The following is an 18609-nucleotide window of genomic DNA, read 5'->3' on the forward strand; positions in this document are numbered from 1 at the left end:
CCATTTTGTGTGATACGAGCCCTTTAACAAATATAATAATACAAATATTCGATCGCAGTGACGCAGCGGAAATTTCCAGTTGCAGCAGTTTGACGCCGAGGCAGCAGATTTGAAAGGCACATTCACAAACAAAACAATAATAATAATAATAATAATAATAATGCATTTATAATTAAAACCATCAAACTTTACCCAAGCGACTGCAGTCAGAGCTAAAAACAAACAAAACAAACAAAAAGTATTTACTAGTTTTACACTTCCGTCTCCATTTTGTTTTGTTCAGTGCAGCGTCTGAAGCTTAAGGCAGTTCAAAAATCGTATCGTCGCAGCTTTGGTTTTTACGCGGTGAAGTTTGACGAGAGAATTTGGATTTTTTTAAACTGTACACAAGGAACTGACCAAAAAAAAAAAAAAAGAAAAAAGCATTAAAATATTTCTAAAATGTCACGATTAACGAATAAAAAAAAGAAACATGATTTTTCAGTAGCCATAAAAACACATTTTTAACACGGATGGTAAAACTCAATATTAAACGTGCACTGTGGAACTTTTCTGATGCCTGTTTGTCTCCACGGAGATGCCGTTGCTTTGCCTGGAAGCTAACGTCAGCAGGCAAAGTTAGGCAGGTCAGATCTGTGGAGAGGCGACCACAAATCCGTGTTTTTTCGAGATACTTTTGCGCAACCAACGGCTAACGAGATCGATACTTTCGATTCCAGGCAAAGTTAGAACATCTCCATGGAGACGAGTGCGGAAACGGGCCTCCGCGAGCAGAAAAGTTGCATGGTGCAGCTTTAATAGGCTCTGCGCACGCTAGCTAGCTCATTGTGTCTCAAAGCTAACGGTCACTTTGATTAAAATCTTAAAACAAGACCAAATTATTACGTTTAAATGTGGAGTACTTCAGTCTGCGGTGTTGTTTTGATATTTATCACGCTTTAAAATTAGCATTAGCGTTAGCATTAGCATTAGCGTTAGCATTGAGACACAAACCTCTCTCTTTGTGTCGTCTGGTGAAGTATTCGTTTTGTTTGTGTAGTTTTTATTATGTGTCAGTGATATTTACCTGCAGTCCAGTGTCTGACCCTAACCACCGTAACCTCTGACCTCTGACCTCTGACCTCTAACCTACCTGCAGCTAACTGTCCACTGCCTGATTTTTTATATATTTATTCATTTTATCGTGGCTTCGCAAAAAACCTCATAGAGATAAAACTAGACAGGAAGTAGTGACGCTAGCAGAGAGGACGGGGGCGCCGTTGTGCACAGAGTCGATTATATTTAGTTGTTTTTTTTTTTTCTTTTTTCTTTCATTTCGTTGCGATTTTTACGTGAAATCCTGAACAGAACAGCCAGATTAGCTCGAGTTTCCCGTTTCAAAGTGTCGTATCTCCACCATCTGAAAACTAACACGAGCCGAAAACCGTCAAAACAGACGGACAAATCCCGGAGTTTAACCTCGTGAACTCAGACGGGAGGAGGGAGAGCGAGGGGAAAGTGACACGGAGAAGCTTTAGGACATAGAAACGTGAAAATGCGACGGATTTAAGGCCAGCGATTGTGAAAAGGTCCGTTTTTCGCTCGAGTCGTCATTGGTTTGTTTTCGCCGGACCAAAAGGGGCGACCATCTTCATAGCTGCGTAGTTCTGTGGGGAAAGACACAAGACGGGAATAAACGTCAGGATTATTAAAGTTCACTGGGATTTTTGTGTTTTATGTTTGAAAAATGCATCAAAAAAAACAACAACAAAATGAATCTTTGGGTCTGTTTTACGATTAAAGGGCCGGTGTTGTTATTTTGTGGTTTGTTCTAATGTTTCCTCGTCAAAAACAGACCTGGAGTCGTGTTTTTGTTTCATTCTCACGTGTTTGAGTCGCATTTTATTATTCGTCTGTTACATCCACAAAGATCAAAACGCTCTGTTCCACCTCGTGATGTCATCAAGTGGGAGTTTTCAAGACAAACTGTCACGTTTTACCTTCAGAGATGAAATGATGAGACAAGAAAGAGAGGAAAGAGTGATGAGACAGAGACAGAGAAAGAGAGGAAAGAAAGAGTGATGAGAGAGGGAGAGAGAAAGAGGGAAAAAGAGAGAGAAAGGGAGAGTGAGGGAAAAGGGGAGAGAAAGGGAGAGAGCGAGGAATGAAAGAGTGATGAGAGAGAGGGGAAAAAGAGAAAGGACTGAGAGGAAACAAAGAGTGATGAGAGAGAGAGGAAAGAAAGAGAGATGAGAGAGAGAGGGGAAAAAGAGAAAGGACAGAGAGGAAACAAAGAGTGATGAGAGAGAGAGGAAAGAAAGAGAGATGAGAGAGAGAGGGGAAAAAGAGAAAGGACAGAGAGGAAACAAAGAGTGATGAGAGAGAGAGGAAAGAAAGAGACGAGGGGGGAGAAAGAGTGATGAGACAGACAGAGAGAGGAAAGAAAGAGTGATGGAGAGAGGGAGAAAGAAAGAGGGAAAAAGAGAGAGAAAGGGAGAGAGGGAAAAGGAGAGAGCGAGGAATGAAAGAGTGATGAGAGAGAAAAGAAAGAGTGATGAGAGAGAGGGGGAAAAAAGAGAAAGGAGAGAGAGGAAACAAAGAGTGATGAAAGAGAGAGGGAGGAAAGAAAGAGAGATGGGGAGAAAGAGTGATGGGACAGAGAGAGAGGAAAGAGTGATGGAGAGAGGGAGAGAGAAAGAGGGAAAAAGAGAGAGAAAGGGAGAGTGAGGGAAAAGGGGAGAGAAAGGGAGAGAGCGAGGAATGAAAGAGTGATGAGAGAGAAAAGAAAGAGTGATAAGAGAGTGAAAAAGAGTCAGAGAGAAAGAGATAGAGGGAAAAAGAGAGAGAGGGAAGAGAGAGGAAGATGGAGAAAGAAAGATGGAGCGTGAGAAAGCGAGAGGTAGGAATAGAGGTAGGAAAAGCGAGAAGGAGAGAGAGAGGGAGAAATAGAAAGAAAGACAGAAGGAGAGAGGGAGGAAAAGAGGAAAGGATAGGTGACGGAAAAGGGGAGAGAGATAGAGGAACGGAAAGGGGGGTAATAAAAAAGAAAGAGAAGGAAGAAAGTATGTAGTAAAAGCGAGGAGAAAAAGAGGGGGAGGACAGAAAGGACAGAAAGAAAAAATCCAGGTCTGAAATGATTCAAATGATTCTATAAATGAAGGTGTGTGGAGTTTAAAAACACAGCGGAGCACTTCCTGTATGAGCACTTGATGACATCACAAGGTGGAACAGAGTGTTTTCTCAGCCTAAATCTGCAGGTTTGTGTGAACGAAGCAAAACACAACTCCAGGTCTGTGTGTGACGAGGAAACGACATTAGAACAGATCAGAAAACAGCGTGACATTTTTGCATCTTTAACCGATCGTAACGTCTCGTACCGGGAAGGCGTAGAGGAAGACTCCGAAGAAGAGGAAGATGAGGAAGAGGACGAGGAAGAGCAGGATGAACCACTTAAACCTCCGCCACACGATGAACTTCAGGGTCTTGTACGGAGACGAGAACCACAGGAACGAAGTCTCGGGTCGACTGGGAGAACGACAAAAATCAGAAAGTGAAGAAACAAAACGAGTCGGAGAAAGAGTCGGAGTGTGTGGCTCTCACTGCGGATCCTGAAGAGTCGGGTTCATGTTGGGTTCGTCCCTCCCCAGACCCGCGGGCCTCTCCTCCTGCTCCTGCTCCGACACCAGCTCCAGAGACATCTCCACTTTACCCTGACCACAAACGCAAACGCACAACAAACACACACACGTTTCACTAATCTCACCGCGCACTTTCAAACCCGACGTGGTTCTACAGGTTTGCGCTCCTCACGGCTAAGATCTTGTCTCCTCCGCTCTGACCCGCGCACGGCCACCATCCTTTCACCGTCTTCTGCTCGAACAGCGACACGAACTTCGACCCCGGCTGGTTCAGGAGCTCCAGGTCGCACTTCGCGGCCGACTTGGCGGGACGCAGCATGTTGTTCAGGTCGAGCACCAGGTGACCTACGAAGAAAAAAACACAACAAACGAGGAGATTAAGCAGAATAACGACTTAAATTTAACGCTAAATCCTCCCGTGATGATGCTAAACGGTGTATTTTCAGTCTCTTTAAGCGCGCTGAGCCGTACGATACGATAATAATCAACAAATCGAGTCACCAGATCGAGTATCGGGGCAGTTTGTGGAGGGTAACAGCTCTCAGGACAAAAGTGCGCAACAGAAAGCCTCTCTCTTTCTCTTTGTCCGCTCTGTCGTTCCAGTCAGTGATGAAACGGGACGTATTTGGTGCGGAAAGACTGTTGGGTTGTTGTAAAAAGTGTGTAGCATTTCATAGCTAGCTGGTTAGCATTAGCGTAGTTATAATAATAATCATAATAATACATTTTAGTTATAATGCACTCTTCATTCCGTAGATTCTCAGAGTGCTACAACAAAACAAGAACTTTAAACCAGTACTAAATGCTAAATGCTAAAAAAAACCAAACATGAACAATAAGCTTTTCGAAATAAAAAGGTGTTTAGATTAGCGTTAGCCGGACACGGACGTAATTTGAGAAGTTTTGTGACTTTTATTCAGATTCTGGTGTCGCTGTTTTGGGATATACTGTAGTTTTTGGCAGAAATTCCAACAAAACGTCCATTCCAATAATCCAACCTCGCGGAGATAAAGGCGTGGACAAGTTTTTCTGCGTCTGGGAGGTTTAGAAAGTGGGCGGAGTTTGGAGATGTTTCGTAGATGGTTGAAACGATGTCCCGCGCAGGTGTTTTATGCGATTACTGAAAGTCAACTGTGGATCCAACCGAACCCCGAGGTTAGCGCCTGAGGAGGAGCGAGTGACGACCCGAAACGTGATGTCGTTAGCTAGCTCCGTGTAGCATCGCCATGGATACAGGAAAAACAACAAAAAAAAAAAACTGCTTAAATCACACCATCAAATAGTCCTTAACTTGTTCTAAACTGATCAAAATCCCAAAATGTTAAGTTAAAAACGTAAAAAAGTTGCTGCTCAGCGTGCGAGCCAGTCAGCCACAAGAGCAGCCAAACGTAACCACGGCAACCACAGACTTTAACATTATCTTCTGTTCATTGTTATTTTTGGTAATTTCACTTCAAACTAGCTAAATTCGGAGCGTTCTCATCAAAAAAAAGCAAGTTTTTTTTTTTTTTAGTAACGTGATTTTTAGTCGGTAAAAAGTTTGAGCTCCTGATCCAAAGGTTAACGGTTCAAATCCGGCCATTTCCTTGACGTAAAGTGTTTTGAAGGTAGATCTTTATTCGGTACATTGTGTCTGGCTTCTCTGGAAATCCAATTTTGTGACAGATTGGGTTCATAAACTTGTCATAAATCTTCCAGCTTAAGTCAGCTTTCAACAGACCACAATTGCACCGTTTTGACCCAATAAGACGTAATACCAATGCGGTTATTCAAAAAGTATTAAAGAAATGAAGTAAACTAAAATAAATATGGTATAGTGCCTTTTAAAAGTGTCTTACTGGAAGCTCCTCTGGTCTAAATGCCCCAGAGTGTAACAGAATCCGGGTGTTTCCGTGGGGACAGTTTGATTGTCAGGTTGAGACGCTTAGGGGCGATCCACAGACAAACTGCTGCCATAACATTTACCTTTGAAATTATGTCCCGGGCGTTTCCACCAAGTCTGCACAATCCTCACAGAAAGAACGAGAGGGGTCTGAATGAGGACTAAACCAGGACTAAACCAGGACTAAACCAGGACTAAACCAGGACTAAACCAGGACTAAACCAGGACTAAACCAGGACTAAACCAGGGCTAAACCAGGACTAAACCAGGACTAAACCAGGACTAAACCAGGACTAAACCAGGACTAAACCAGGGCTAAACCAGGACTAAACCAGGACTAAACCAGGGCTAAACCAGGGCTAAACCAGGACTAAACAGGACTAAACCAGGACTAAACCAGGACTAAACCAGGACTAAACCAGGGCTAAACCAGCGCTAAACCAGGGCTAAACCAGGACTAAACCAGGACTAAACCAGGGCTAAAACAGGACTAAACCAGGACTAAACCAGGGCTAAACCAGGGCTAAACCAGGGCTAAACCAGGACTAAACCAGGACTAAACCAGGGCTAAACCAGGACTAAACCAGGACTAAACCAGGACTAGACCAGGACTAAACCAGGACTAAACCAGGACTAAACCAGGACTAAACCAGGACTAAACCAGGACTAAACCAGGACTAAACCAGGGCTAAACCAGGACTAAACCAGGACTAAACCAGGACTAAACCAGGGCTAAACCAGGACTGAACAGGACTAAACCAGGACTAAACCAGGACTAAACCAGGACTAAACCAGGACTAAACCAGCACTAAACCAGGGCTAAACCAGGACTAAACCAGGACTAAACCAGGGCTAAAACAGGACTAAACCAGGACTAAACCAGGGCTAAACCAGGGCTAAACCAGGACTAAACCAGGACTAAACCAGGGCTAAACCAGGGCTAAACCAGGACTAAACCAGGACTAAACCAGGGCTAAACCAGGGCTAAACCAGGACTAAACCAGGACTAGACCAGGACTAGACCAGGACTAAACCAGGACTAAACCAGGACTAAACCAGGACTAAACCAGGTCTAAACCAGGACTAAACCAGGACTAAACCAGGACTAGACCAGGACTAAACCAGGACTAAACCAGGACTAAACCAGGACTAAACCAGGGCTAAACCAGGGCTAAACCAGGGCTAAACCAGGACTAAACCAGGACTAAACCAGGTCTAAACCAGGACTAAACCAGGACTAAACCAGGACTAAACCAGGGCTAAACCAGGGCTAAACCAGGACTAAACCAGGACTAAACCAGGGCTAAACCAGGGCTAAACCAGGGCTAAACCAGGACTAAACCAGGACTGAACCAGGACTGAACCAGGACTGAACCAGGGCTGAACCAGGGCTGAACCAGGACTAAACCAGGACTAAACCAGGGCTAAACCAGGGCTAAACCAGGGCTAAACCAGGGCTAAACCAGGACTAAACCAGGGCTAAACCAGGGCTAAACCAGGGCTAAACCAGGGCTAAACCAGGACTAAACAGGACTAAACCAGGGCTAAACCAGGACTAAACCAGGACTAAACCAGGACTAAACCAGGGCTAAACCAGGGCTAAACCAGGACTAAACCAGGACTAAACCAGGACTAAACCAGGACTAAACCAGGGCTAAACCAGGGCTAAACCAGGACTAAACCAGGACTAAACACGGACTAAACACGGACTAAACCAGGGCTGAACCAGGGCTAAACCAGGGCTAAACCAGGACTAAACCAGGACTAAACCAGGTCTGAACCAGGTCTGAACCAGGTCTGAACCAGGACTAAACCAGGTCTGAACCAGGACTAAACCAGGTCTGAACCAGGGCTAAACCAGGGCTAAACCAGGGCTAAACCAGGACTAAACCAGGACTAAACCAGGACTAAACCAGGACTAAACCAGGACTAAACCAGGTCTGAAACAAGACTAAACCAGGGCTAAACCAGGACTAAACCAGGACTAAATTAGGTCTGAGCCAGGACTAAACCAGGTCTGAATCAAAGCTAAACCAGGTCTGAATCAGGACTAAATCAGGTCTGAGCCAAGGCTGAACCAGGACAAAACCAGGACTGAACCAGAGCTAAACTAGGACAAAACTATGGTTAAACTAGGACTAAACGAAGTCCCAAATAGGAGGCGAGGTTTGTGTCTGCTCTGAGGGTCTGAAACAGGATTAAACAAGGACTAAATCAAAACTGAACCACTGCTAAACCAGGACTAAACCAGGACTAAACAAGGACTACACCGGGACTGACCCAAGGACTAATTGACTGGACTTTGTCAGAACTTAACCAAGTAATACCCAGGCTAAAACCAGCACTAAACCAAGACCAAACAAAGACTAAACACGGACTAAACCAGGACTAAACCAGGACTGAACAAAGACTAAACCAGGACTAAACCAGGGGTGAACTAGGGCTAGACTATGACCGAATCTGAACTTAACTGGGACTTAATTATCAAACTACTAAACCAAGTCATAACCAGGTCAGTACTAAACAAAGACTTTACTAGGATTTAGTCCGCTCTGAAGAAGAACTAAACCAGGACTTAACGAGGTTTAACTTTAGGACTAAACCAGGGCTAAACTACAGAACTACTGCAAAAGATTAAAACCATAACTGGGAATAAATTGGAACTAAACCAGGACTAACCCAGGCCTAGAAAGTATTAAACCAGTTATAAACAAGACTCGGACCAAACCAGGACTTCGCCGGTTTAATCAAGTACTAAATCCGGTCTAAACCAGCTGCATGTCTTCACCATTCGAAGTCCAAGTACCACACTGGTCTTGACTCTCCAGGCCTAACGCGTGGTTAGCTAACGTTAGCGGACTGTGGTTAGCTCAAAAGCATTGCCTCCATTCCTGCCTGTCAGCGCCTCGTCAGCTAAAGATGCTAGCCGCTAACCCCCGCGCGGCGTGAAGGGCGAGACTGAAACTGTCAAACTTTGGGCCATTATTTAAAAACACTTTCTTTTGCCTGGAGTTTTCAGTCTCGCTTCGAGCCAAAACGCCACATAATAACTGTCAGTGGGTAGCATTTTCAAATTCAACAATGTGAGGACGATTAATCAGAACTATCGCTCAAAACACGGCGATGTTTAAAGGGGCACGGTGGAACTTTTCTGGTGCGTTTCACGTGCTTGCGTCCATGGAGATGTTATGGCTTTAACATTTTTGCATTTATTCGATTACAGGTGTTTAAACGCTTGAGAAATCCTTGTAAAACATTAAACCGGGTTGGTTTTTTTTTACGTGGACTCGCCTCTCCGCAGATCTGACTCGTCTCCATTGCGATGGATGGGTTTATTAATGTCATACGGTGGAACATTCCAGGCAAAGCAAAAACATTTCCAAGTGGAAGATGATTCATTGGAAAAATTAAACCGGGTTGTTTTTTTTTTGTTTGTTTGTTTTTCACTTTAAAAAAAACACAAAAAAATGATAAACTAATTAAAATGTGAAAGCTGGATTAGACACAATTGTACATAGGTTTCAGAAAGATGAAAAATTAGAAGCGTCGCCATGGTGATTGACAATTTAAAGCAGAATACTGAATCTATTTAATGGAAAAAAGTTGTCAAAATGTTAAATACGCTACTAAAAGTTTGGACGCACCATCTCATTCAATTGTTTTTTTGTTGTTTTTTTTACAAATTACTGTATTTTCTGGAGTATAAGTCGCATTAGCCAAAAAATGCATAATAACGAAAAAAAATATATACTTTTCACATACAAGTCGCAAACATGCAGCCAAAAATGTCAAAATAATGAAGAAAAAACAAACATATTTCACATTTAAGTCGCACCCTCGGCCAAACTATCAAAAAACGTGCGACTTATTGTGCGGAAAATACGGTACGTAGCAAAGAAAAAACGTTAAACAACTCAACTTTTTTCATATTTAATGTTCAAATCCTTAAAGTATCCTCCCTTCGCTTTGTCGGAAAACATTAAGTCGAGGTATTTAACTTTTTTCCTTGCTACATAATTCCGTATATTTTGCTTCTGTTTGCATAAAATGTAGAAAGTAGTAGTAAAAAAAAACCAAAAAACATTAAATGAGTGGACGTAACTAAACTTTTCACTGGTACGAAGCTGAAAAAACGTGAATTGTTTATGTAGTGGGAGGGGACAGGAACAATGGGCGGAGCTAAGGACTTTACCGAGATAATCGTCGAAGGAGAACTTGTCGTTGTCCCATATTTGGACGGTGAGTTTAGGAGAGATTTTGGTCTCAGATTTGTCCAAACTCCAGAAATACTCCTGCAAAAACACACAAAGAAAAGGGTTAGCAACGTAAAAAACAAATCTATCTATGTATTAGGCTAACCACTCTGCCACCAAGTTCCCTCCAAACATCTCTGTCACGTCTGATTATCTTCCCCACGTCGCCTTCGCTCTACTGCGTTGACGGATTCGATGTTTTTACCTTTTAAAAAATACAAAAAAAAAAAAAAAGCAGTGATGTTTTTTCTGCGTTTGAAATCAAATCTGTCCCGTGAGATTTGTCGAAAATGTCAGAGCGATTTTTCCAAACTGTGAAGCTGAGATCGATGCCTTCACTCCGTCCAAAAGTGGAATTATGTTAATCTGAGGAGAGCTGGAAAATACAACTGTACAATGACTTCTCTGAGTAAAAAACACGTTAGAACATTAGAACACGATGGAACGGTTACAGCTGCCGTCGCACGCACAACTACAGATTAATCGTGTGTATTAATTATTTCTGTCGTGTACTGTAACATATTTCACACAAAAAAAACTGTTGATACTTCGCAGCGGATGTCGTTAGCGTGATGCTAACCGGAGGCACTGCTCGTTCTGAAGCTGTTGCTCGAATTAGACTTTAATCCGAGCTTTGTTTTAACGCACCTGACCGTAAAGAGTCCTTGATTTAGCTGGAACGGCAACAGTTGAGCGGTTAAACAAGTCGCTCGCACGCTGAAGTACAGTCACGAGCTAGCTAGCGTTAGCCTCTCGCGTTTTTTATTGAAAATCTAACATCTAAACTGGATCATAAATGTTCAGATTGATCACAGGCTTCTGAAAATGTGGTGTTTAAGTCCATTTTGTATTTTTTCTTGCGTTTTCATCTTATTTTACAGCTTTTTTTAACCGTGTTTGCTAATATTTATACCTCATAAAATATTAAACCTGGTTATTTTTTTACTCGCCTCCGAAGGTTCTGCACAGATTTGACCTATAAAAGATCCTTAATTTAACGTAATCTGACCATAAAGAGCTGATTTACGACAACAGGGACGACAACAGGTGAGTCTAGCAAGTCTAAAACACATTAAATTACAATCACAAGCTAGCTAGCGTTAGCCTCTCACGTTTTTATTGAAAATCTAACGTCTAAACAGGATCATAAATGTTCAGATTGATCACAGGCTCCTGAAAATGTGCTGTTTAAGTCCATTTTGTATTTTTTTCTTGAGTTTTTATCTTATTTTACATCTTTTTTAACAGCGTTTGCTAATATTTATACCTCATAAAATATTAAACCCGGTTATTTTTTACTATGAGTGGGCTCACATCGCCGAAGGTCTCCACAGATCTGACCTGTAAAAGCTCTTTAAATTAAACTAATCTGACCATAAAGATCTGACTTTGCTGGAACGACGACAGGTGAGCTGATAAACAAATCTCTCACACGTTTTAAAGTACTGTTGCAAGCTAGCTAGCGTTAGCCGACAGTTTATCAGTTAGCTACTCTCACCTAAACAGGACCATGAACGCTGGGTTTGATCACACGCTCCTGAAAATGTGCCGTTTAAATCCATTTTGTGTTTTTTCTTGAGGTTTTAGACCATGTTACAACTATTTTAGCGGTGTTTGCTAACGTGCCTCATAAAATATTAAACCTGGTTATTTTTTACTCGCCTCCGAACGTCTGCACAGATTGTAAAAGATCCTTAATTTAACGTAATCTGACCATAAAGAGCTGATTTACGACAACAGGGACGACAACAGGTGAGTCTAGCAAGTCTAAAACACATTAAATTACAATCACAAGCTAGCTAGCGTTAGCCGACAGTTCTCTAAACAGGACCGTGAACGCTCGGATTGATCACAGGCTCCTGAAAATGTGCCGTTTAAATCCGTTTTGTATTTTTTCTTGAGTTTTCAGATCATCTTCTTGGGCTGTTTGCTAACGTGTGCATTGTGTCACCATGGTAACAGTATAATTATACAGCTAATCATAATCCTAAATGTGCACGTTGTAACTTTCTACATGGATTTGTGTCTTGTTTGTCTCAGTGGTAGATGTGATTATTAGGCTGGAATATTCCACAGTACAGCATTAAACTGATTTATCTCCATAGCAACAAGCAGGGAACTTTTTCGGGGCTAAGGTACAGGTCAGATCTGTGGAGATGTGACCCTGCTCATTTTTTTACAAGGTTTTTTGAGCAATAAAAAGCGCTGCTACTACTACTAGTACTACAACTACAATGACTACTTCTTTTATAACTTCTTTTATAACTATTACTACAACTAGAATCAATGCAGATACTTTAATGGCTACTAGAACTACTACTACTACTACTACTACTACTACTACATATATACCACAATATTTTAAATTATTCCCTGTATACACTTTACACGGTCTGATTCCACTCCAGAGCTAAACCAGGACTAAACCAGGACTAAACCAGGACTAAACCAGGACTAAAGAAGGACTAAACTAGGACTAAACCAGGACTAAACCAGGACTAAAGAAGGACTAAACCAGGACTTAACCAGGACTGAACCAGGACTAAAGAAGGACTAAACCAGGACTTAACCAGGACTTAACCAGAGCTAAACCAGGACTAAACCAGGACTTAACCAGAGCTAAACCAGGACTAAACCAGGACTTAACCAGAGCTAAACCAGGACTAAACCAGGACTAAAGAAGGACTAAACCAGGAATAAAGAAGGACTAAACCAGGACTTAACCAGAGCTAAACCAGGACTTAACCAGGACTAAACCAGGACTAAACCAGGACTAAAGAAGGACTAAACTAGGACTAAACCAGGACTAAACCAGGACTAAAGAAGGACTAAACCAGGACTTAACCAGGACTGAACCAGGACTAAAGAAGGACTAAACCAGGACTTAACCAGGACTTAACCAGAGCTAAACCAGGACTAAACCAGGACTTAACCAGAGCTAAACCAGGACTAAACCAGGACTTAACCAGAGCTAAACCAGGACTAAACCAGGACTAAAGAAGGACTAAACCAGGAATAAAGAAGGACTAAACCAGGACTTAACCAGAGCTAAACCAGGACTTAACCAGGACTAAACCAGGACTGAACCAGAGCTAAAATAGGACTAAACCAGGACTAAACCAGGACTAAAGAAGGACTAAACCAGGACTTAACCAGGACTTAACCAGAGCTAAACCAGGACTAAACCAGGACATAACCAGAGCTAAACCAGGACTAAACCAGGACTTAACCAGAGCTAAACCAGGACTAAACCAGGACTGAACCAGAGCTAAAATAGGACTAAACCAGGACTAAACCAGGACTAAACCAGAACTAAACCAGAGTTAAACCAGATCCATTACTACTATAACTCCATCATGTAGTACTATGTGTACCCCACAGTACTTTAAATGATTGGTCGTGGTGACTTCACATGGTCTGATTCCAGTTTTTAAGTCCTGTCTCTTTCTCCTCGGGGCCACACCCAGGACTTCAGTTAAATCGACTTTTCACACAAACTCCGTCCAAAAACATGTGAATTATCACCAGGAGCTGTCACTTCTCCACTGTCTCTGCTCCATCTGCCAACTCCACCTCCCAGCCAGAGTTTACATCATGTTTGGCCTTGTCCCGCCTGTAAATGTGCCATTGTACCATTCTCAGCTCGACTACTACTACTACTACTACTACTACTACTACTACTACTACTACTACTACTACTACTACTACTACTACTACTACTACTACTACTACTACTACTACTACTACTACTACTACTACTACTACTACTACTGCTGCTTTTACTTTTACTGCTGCTACTACTACTTCCTCTGCGCCGTACCGGTATATTTCATCTACATTGTCCAGTGTGACTGTGGTGTGTGTGTTGGTGGTGGTGGGAGGGGCCAATGGCACAGACTGGCAGCCTCACTTCTGTCTGTCCGCCCCAGGGCAGCTGTGGCTACAATAGCAGGTTACCACGACCAAATGTGTAGCGAATTAATAATAGACTTCAAAAAACGCTTTGGGTGTCATGAAAGGCACTATACTACCACTACTACTACTACTACTACAAATATGTCTAGACCACGTGTGTCAAACTCAAGGCCCAGGGGCCAAATGTAGCCCACCACGTCATTTTATGTGGCCCGCGACAAGGTAAATTAAACGTATGATTTTATCAGGAGATACACATTGATGTACCAGTTACTACAGCTTGTTCACAACCCACGACTCTTGAACTGTAAGGCTTTTGTTGTTGATACAAAAAAGTATTCATAAAAAATATATCTTTTTGAATATTTTAATCAAATATAAATCATATCAGCCGCTGCTTAGACTGCTGCCCCCGTGACCCGACTCTGGATAAGTGGAACAAAATGGAGGGATAAATCATATTTTGTTGGTCTTATAAAGTAAAGTCATAAATAAAGCTCAGTAGTAGCTTGTACTTTTACTGCAGTAGTGTCATACCTTCTTGTCGACGACACAGAGCTGCTCCGCCGGGAGGTAGTGAAACGGAAACACAAATCTGAAGTTGAAGTTTCCCTCTCCCCCGAGCGAGCGATAGTGAACATCTGTCTTCTGCTTGTTATGCTCGTGTCCCTCCAGCCAACTGCAGTACAACAACACAAGTACAACACAAGTACACACATTAAGATCAGCCGACTGTAGTACAACAACACAAGTACAACACAAGTACACACGTTAAGATCAGCCGACTGCAGTACAACAACACAAGTACAACACAAGTACACACGTTAAGATCAGCCCACTGCAGTACAACAACACAAGTACAACACAAGTACACACGTTAAGATCAGCCCACTGCAGTACAACAGCACAAGTACAACACAAGTACACACGTTAAGATCAGCAGACTGCAGTACAACAACACAAGTACAACACAAGTACACGTTAAGATCAGCCGACTGCAGTACAACAACACAAGTACAACACAAGTACACACGTTAAGATCAGCCGACTGCAGTACAACAACACAAGTACAACACAAGTACACAGGTTAAGATCAGCCAACTGCAGTACAACAACACAAGTACAACACAAGTACACACATTAAGATCAGCCGACTGTAGTACAACAACACAAGTACACACGTTAAGATAAGCCGACTGTAGTACAACAACACAAGTACAACACAAGTACACACGTTAAGATCAGCCGACTGCAGTACAACAACACAAGTACAACACAAGTACACACGTTAAGATCAGCCCACTGCAGTACAACAACACAAGTACAACACAAGTACACACGTTAAGATCAGCCCACTGCAGTACAACAGCACAAGTACAACACAAGTACACACGTTAAGATCAGCAGACTGCAGTACAACAACACAAGTACAACACAAGTACACGTTAAGATCAGCCGACTGCAGTACAACAACACAAGTACAACACAAGTACACACGTTAAGATCAGCCGACTGCAGTACAACAACACAAGTACAACACAAGTACACAGGTTAAGATCAGCCAACTGCAGTACAACAACACAAGTACAACACAAGTACACACATTAAGATCAGCCGACTGTAGTACAACAACACAAGTACACACGTTAAGATAAGCCAACTGCAGTACAACAACACAAGTACAACACAAGTACACACGTTAAGATCAGCCGACTGCAGTACAACAACACAAGTACAACACAAGTACACGTTAAGATCAGCCGACTGCAGTACAACACAAGTACACACGTTAAGATCAGCCAACTGCAGTACAACAACACAAGTACAACACAAGTACACACGTTAAGATCAGCCGACTGCAGTACAACAACACAAGTACAACACAAGTACACACGTTAAGATCAGCCCACTGCAGTACAACAACACAAGTACAACACAAGTACACACGTTAAGATCAGCCCACTGCAGTACAACAGCACAAGTACAACACAAGTACACACGTTAAGATCAGCAGACTGCAGTACAACAACACAAGTACAACACAAGTACACGTTAAGATCAGCCGACTGCAGTACAACAACACAAGTACAACACAAGTACACACGTTAAGATCAGCCGACTGCAGTACAACAACACAAGTACAACACAAGTACACAGGTTAAGATCAGCCAACTGCAGTACAAGTACAACACAAGTACACGTTAAGATCAGCTGACTGCAGTACAACAACACAAGTACAACACAAGTACACGTTAAGATCAGCCGACTGCAGTACAACAACACAAGTACAACACAAGTACACGTTAAGATCAGCCGACTGCAGTACAACAACACAAGTACAACACAAGTACACGTTAAGATCAGCCGACTGCAGTACAACAACACAAGTACAACACAAGTACACGTTAAGATCAGCCGACTGCAGTACAACAACACAAGTACAACACAAGTACACGTTAAGATCAGCCGACTGCAGTACAACAACACAAGTACAACACAAGTACACACGTTAAGATCAGCCGACTGCAGTACAACAACACAAGTATTTATAAATTAATTATTATTTATTAGAATTATTTTATACACTACTGCTACTACTAGTACTACTACTTTTCTAACTATTACTACTGCTAGTGTTTCTGGCTATTTTTTAACTACTACAACCACTACTTTTTAACTACTACTACTACTACCAATACTACTACTAATACTACTACTTGTCTAACTACTACTACTACATTTTTTTTATGACTACAACTACTAATACTACTACTACTACTACTACATTTTATTTATGACTACAACTACTAATACTACTACTACTACCAATACTACGACTAATACTACTACTTGTCTAACTACTACTACTTTTTTTTATGACTACAACTACTAATACTACTACTACTACCAATACTACTACTAATACTACTACTTGTCTAACTACTACTACTACATTTTTTTTATGACTACAACTACTAATACTACTACTACTACCAATACTACTACTAATACTACTACTTGTCTAACTACTACTACTACATTTTTTTTATGACTACAACTACTAATACTACTACTACTACTACTACCTTTCTACTTCTAAAACTACACACAACACTTTTTACATTTTAGACTACTACTTTTTAACTACTATTTTTTGTACTTCTTTTGTAACTACTACTACTACTACTATTACTGCTACTATTTTTGTAACTATTACCACTAGTTTTCTAACAAATTTTCTAATTACTACTACTACAACTACTACTACTACAAATACTACACAATTATCTGTCTATGGATTATTTAGTTGATTTCAGCAAAATTTCACACTGAAATTTTGTCGTTTTTTAGAGAATTACATGAAAAATACGACGAAACAAATAAAAAAAAAAATAGTCCGACTGAGTAAATACATCAAACTGTGTCCAAACGTCTTAAAACACGGCTGACGTTTGAGTTTTAATCCCGCTCGAATCCCGTGTTTTGCAGTGTGGCCCTCACCCCTTGACGTAGATGTCGCTCATTTTCTCTCCGGAGAGGCTGACGTCGTCTAAGATCACGTCCTGAGTGTTCCAGATGATACAGCGAAGGAAAAACCTGCAAATTAGCACCACAAAAGACTTCATTATTTAGGCCGTGTTTGGAAAATACATCATGATCGGTGACATACTCAGAGTTTGGACACACCCTCTCAATCAGAACTTTCTCTTTATGATGTTATGACCCGAGCGTCGACCAAAACACACAAGTTAAGAGTTCAGTGTTTTTACGGCTTTTTTTAAATGTTCTGATTTCCTGCTCTATTTTTAAAGATGTGTAAAAAAAAAAAAAAAAAAAAAAAAAAAAAAAAACCTTAACTAAACTTGTGCCCAGAAAAAAAATTTAATACAAAATAACTGAGGAAAAAGTCCAGTGCACCTCTGTCCCCACGGTAACAAAAAAAAAAAAATTACCCAGAATCCATCACTGCGCAGAGTAAAAAATCAAAAACTCGAGAGCACATACTATTACTACTATTACTTTTCTAAATACCAGGGCCGGTCCAGCCTATACGCAGATTAAGCAGCTGCTAAGGGCCCCGCGGCCACCAGGGGGCCCCCAAGAGCCCATATATTTACATTGAAAATAATAAATCAAGTTTTATTGGGCAAGGGCCGGTGTGGGGCCCCAGAGACAAAATCAGCTTAAGGCCCCTGAAAGATAGAGCCAGCCCTGCTAAATACTACGAGTAGTACTTGTCTAACTACTACTACTACTACTACTACTATTAGTACGTGTCTAACTACTACTACTACTACTACTATTAGTATGTGTCTAACTACTACTACTACTATTAGTACTTGTCTAACTACTACTACTACTACTACTATTAGTATGTGTCTAATTACTACTACTACTATTAGTACTTGTCTAACTACTACTACTACTACTACTACTATTAGTACTTGTCTAACTACTACTACTACTACTACTATTAGTATGTGTCTAACTACTACTACTACTACTAGTACGTGTCTAACTACTACTATTAGTACTTGTCTAACTACTACTACTTTTCTAACAACAATTACTACTACCATTCTAACTACTATTACTACTACTACTAATACTAATACTACACCGTCTCATTCAGTGGATTTTTTCTACTTTCTACATTTTAGACACACAAATACATCAACTATATGAAGTATCACCCGTAGAACAAAGTATATTTATTAAGACACAGAAAGTAAGTTAAGGGTTCAACTTCTTTTTTTTTTTAAATATAATTTTAAAAAAATAAAATAAAAAAAAACACTCTGATTCTGCTTTAATGATCTCTACTTTTAAAGATGTGGAAAAAACTCTTAATAAAACTCCTGCCCAAATAAAAACGGCGAGCAGAAACATCGAGCGGAACCTTTAAAACGCCAACGACAGATTAAAAAACTCCTATAAAACG

General features: G+C 41.2%; 1 protein-coding gene across 2 annotated transcripts in view; it reads right to left on the reverse strand.

Moving 5' to 3' along the window:
- Positions 1-458: 458 nt before the first annotated feature.
- Positions 459-18609, reverse strand: part of dysf (dysferlin, limb girdle muscular dystrophy 2B (autosomal recessive)) — a 114992-nt gene continuing 96841 nt past the window's right edge. For both annotated transcript variants that reach the window (XM_055229184.1, XM_055229183.1), the window contains 7 exons: positions 17169-17264; positions 14205-14346; positions 9692-9791; positions 3790-3962; positions 3580-3689; positions 3357-3504; positions 459-1646 (listed from right to left, as the gene is read on the reverse strand). In XM_055229184.1, the coding sequence (XP_055085159.1) occupies positions 1590-1646; positions 3357-3504; positions 3580-3689; positions 3790-3962; positions 9692-9791; positions 14205-14346; positions 17169-17264 (826 nt within the window). In that variant the 3' untranslated portion in view covers positions 459-1589. The remainder of the gene's footprint in view (positions 1647-3356; positions 3505-3579; positions 3690-3789; positions 3963-9691; positions 9792-14204; positions 14347-17168; positions 17265-18609) is intronic.

This window comes from Periophthalmus magnuspinnatus, chromosome 18 (assembly GCF_009829125.3).
Source record: "Periophthalmus magnuspinnatus isolate fPerMag1 chromosome 18, fPerMag1.2.pri, whole genome shotgun sequence".
In the NCBI taxonomy this organism is placed as follows: domain Eukaryota; kingdom Metazoa; phylum Chordata; class Actinopteri; order Gobiiformes; family Gobiidae; genus Periophthalmus; species Periophthalmus magnuspinnatus.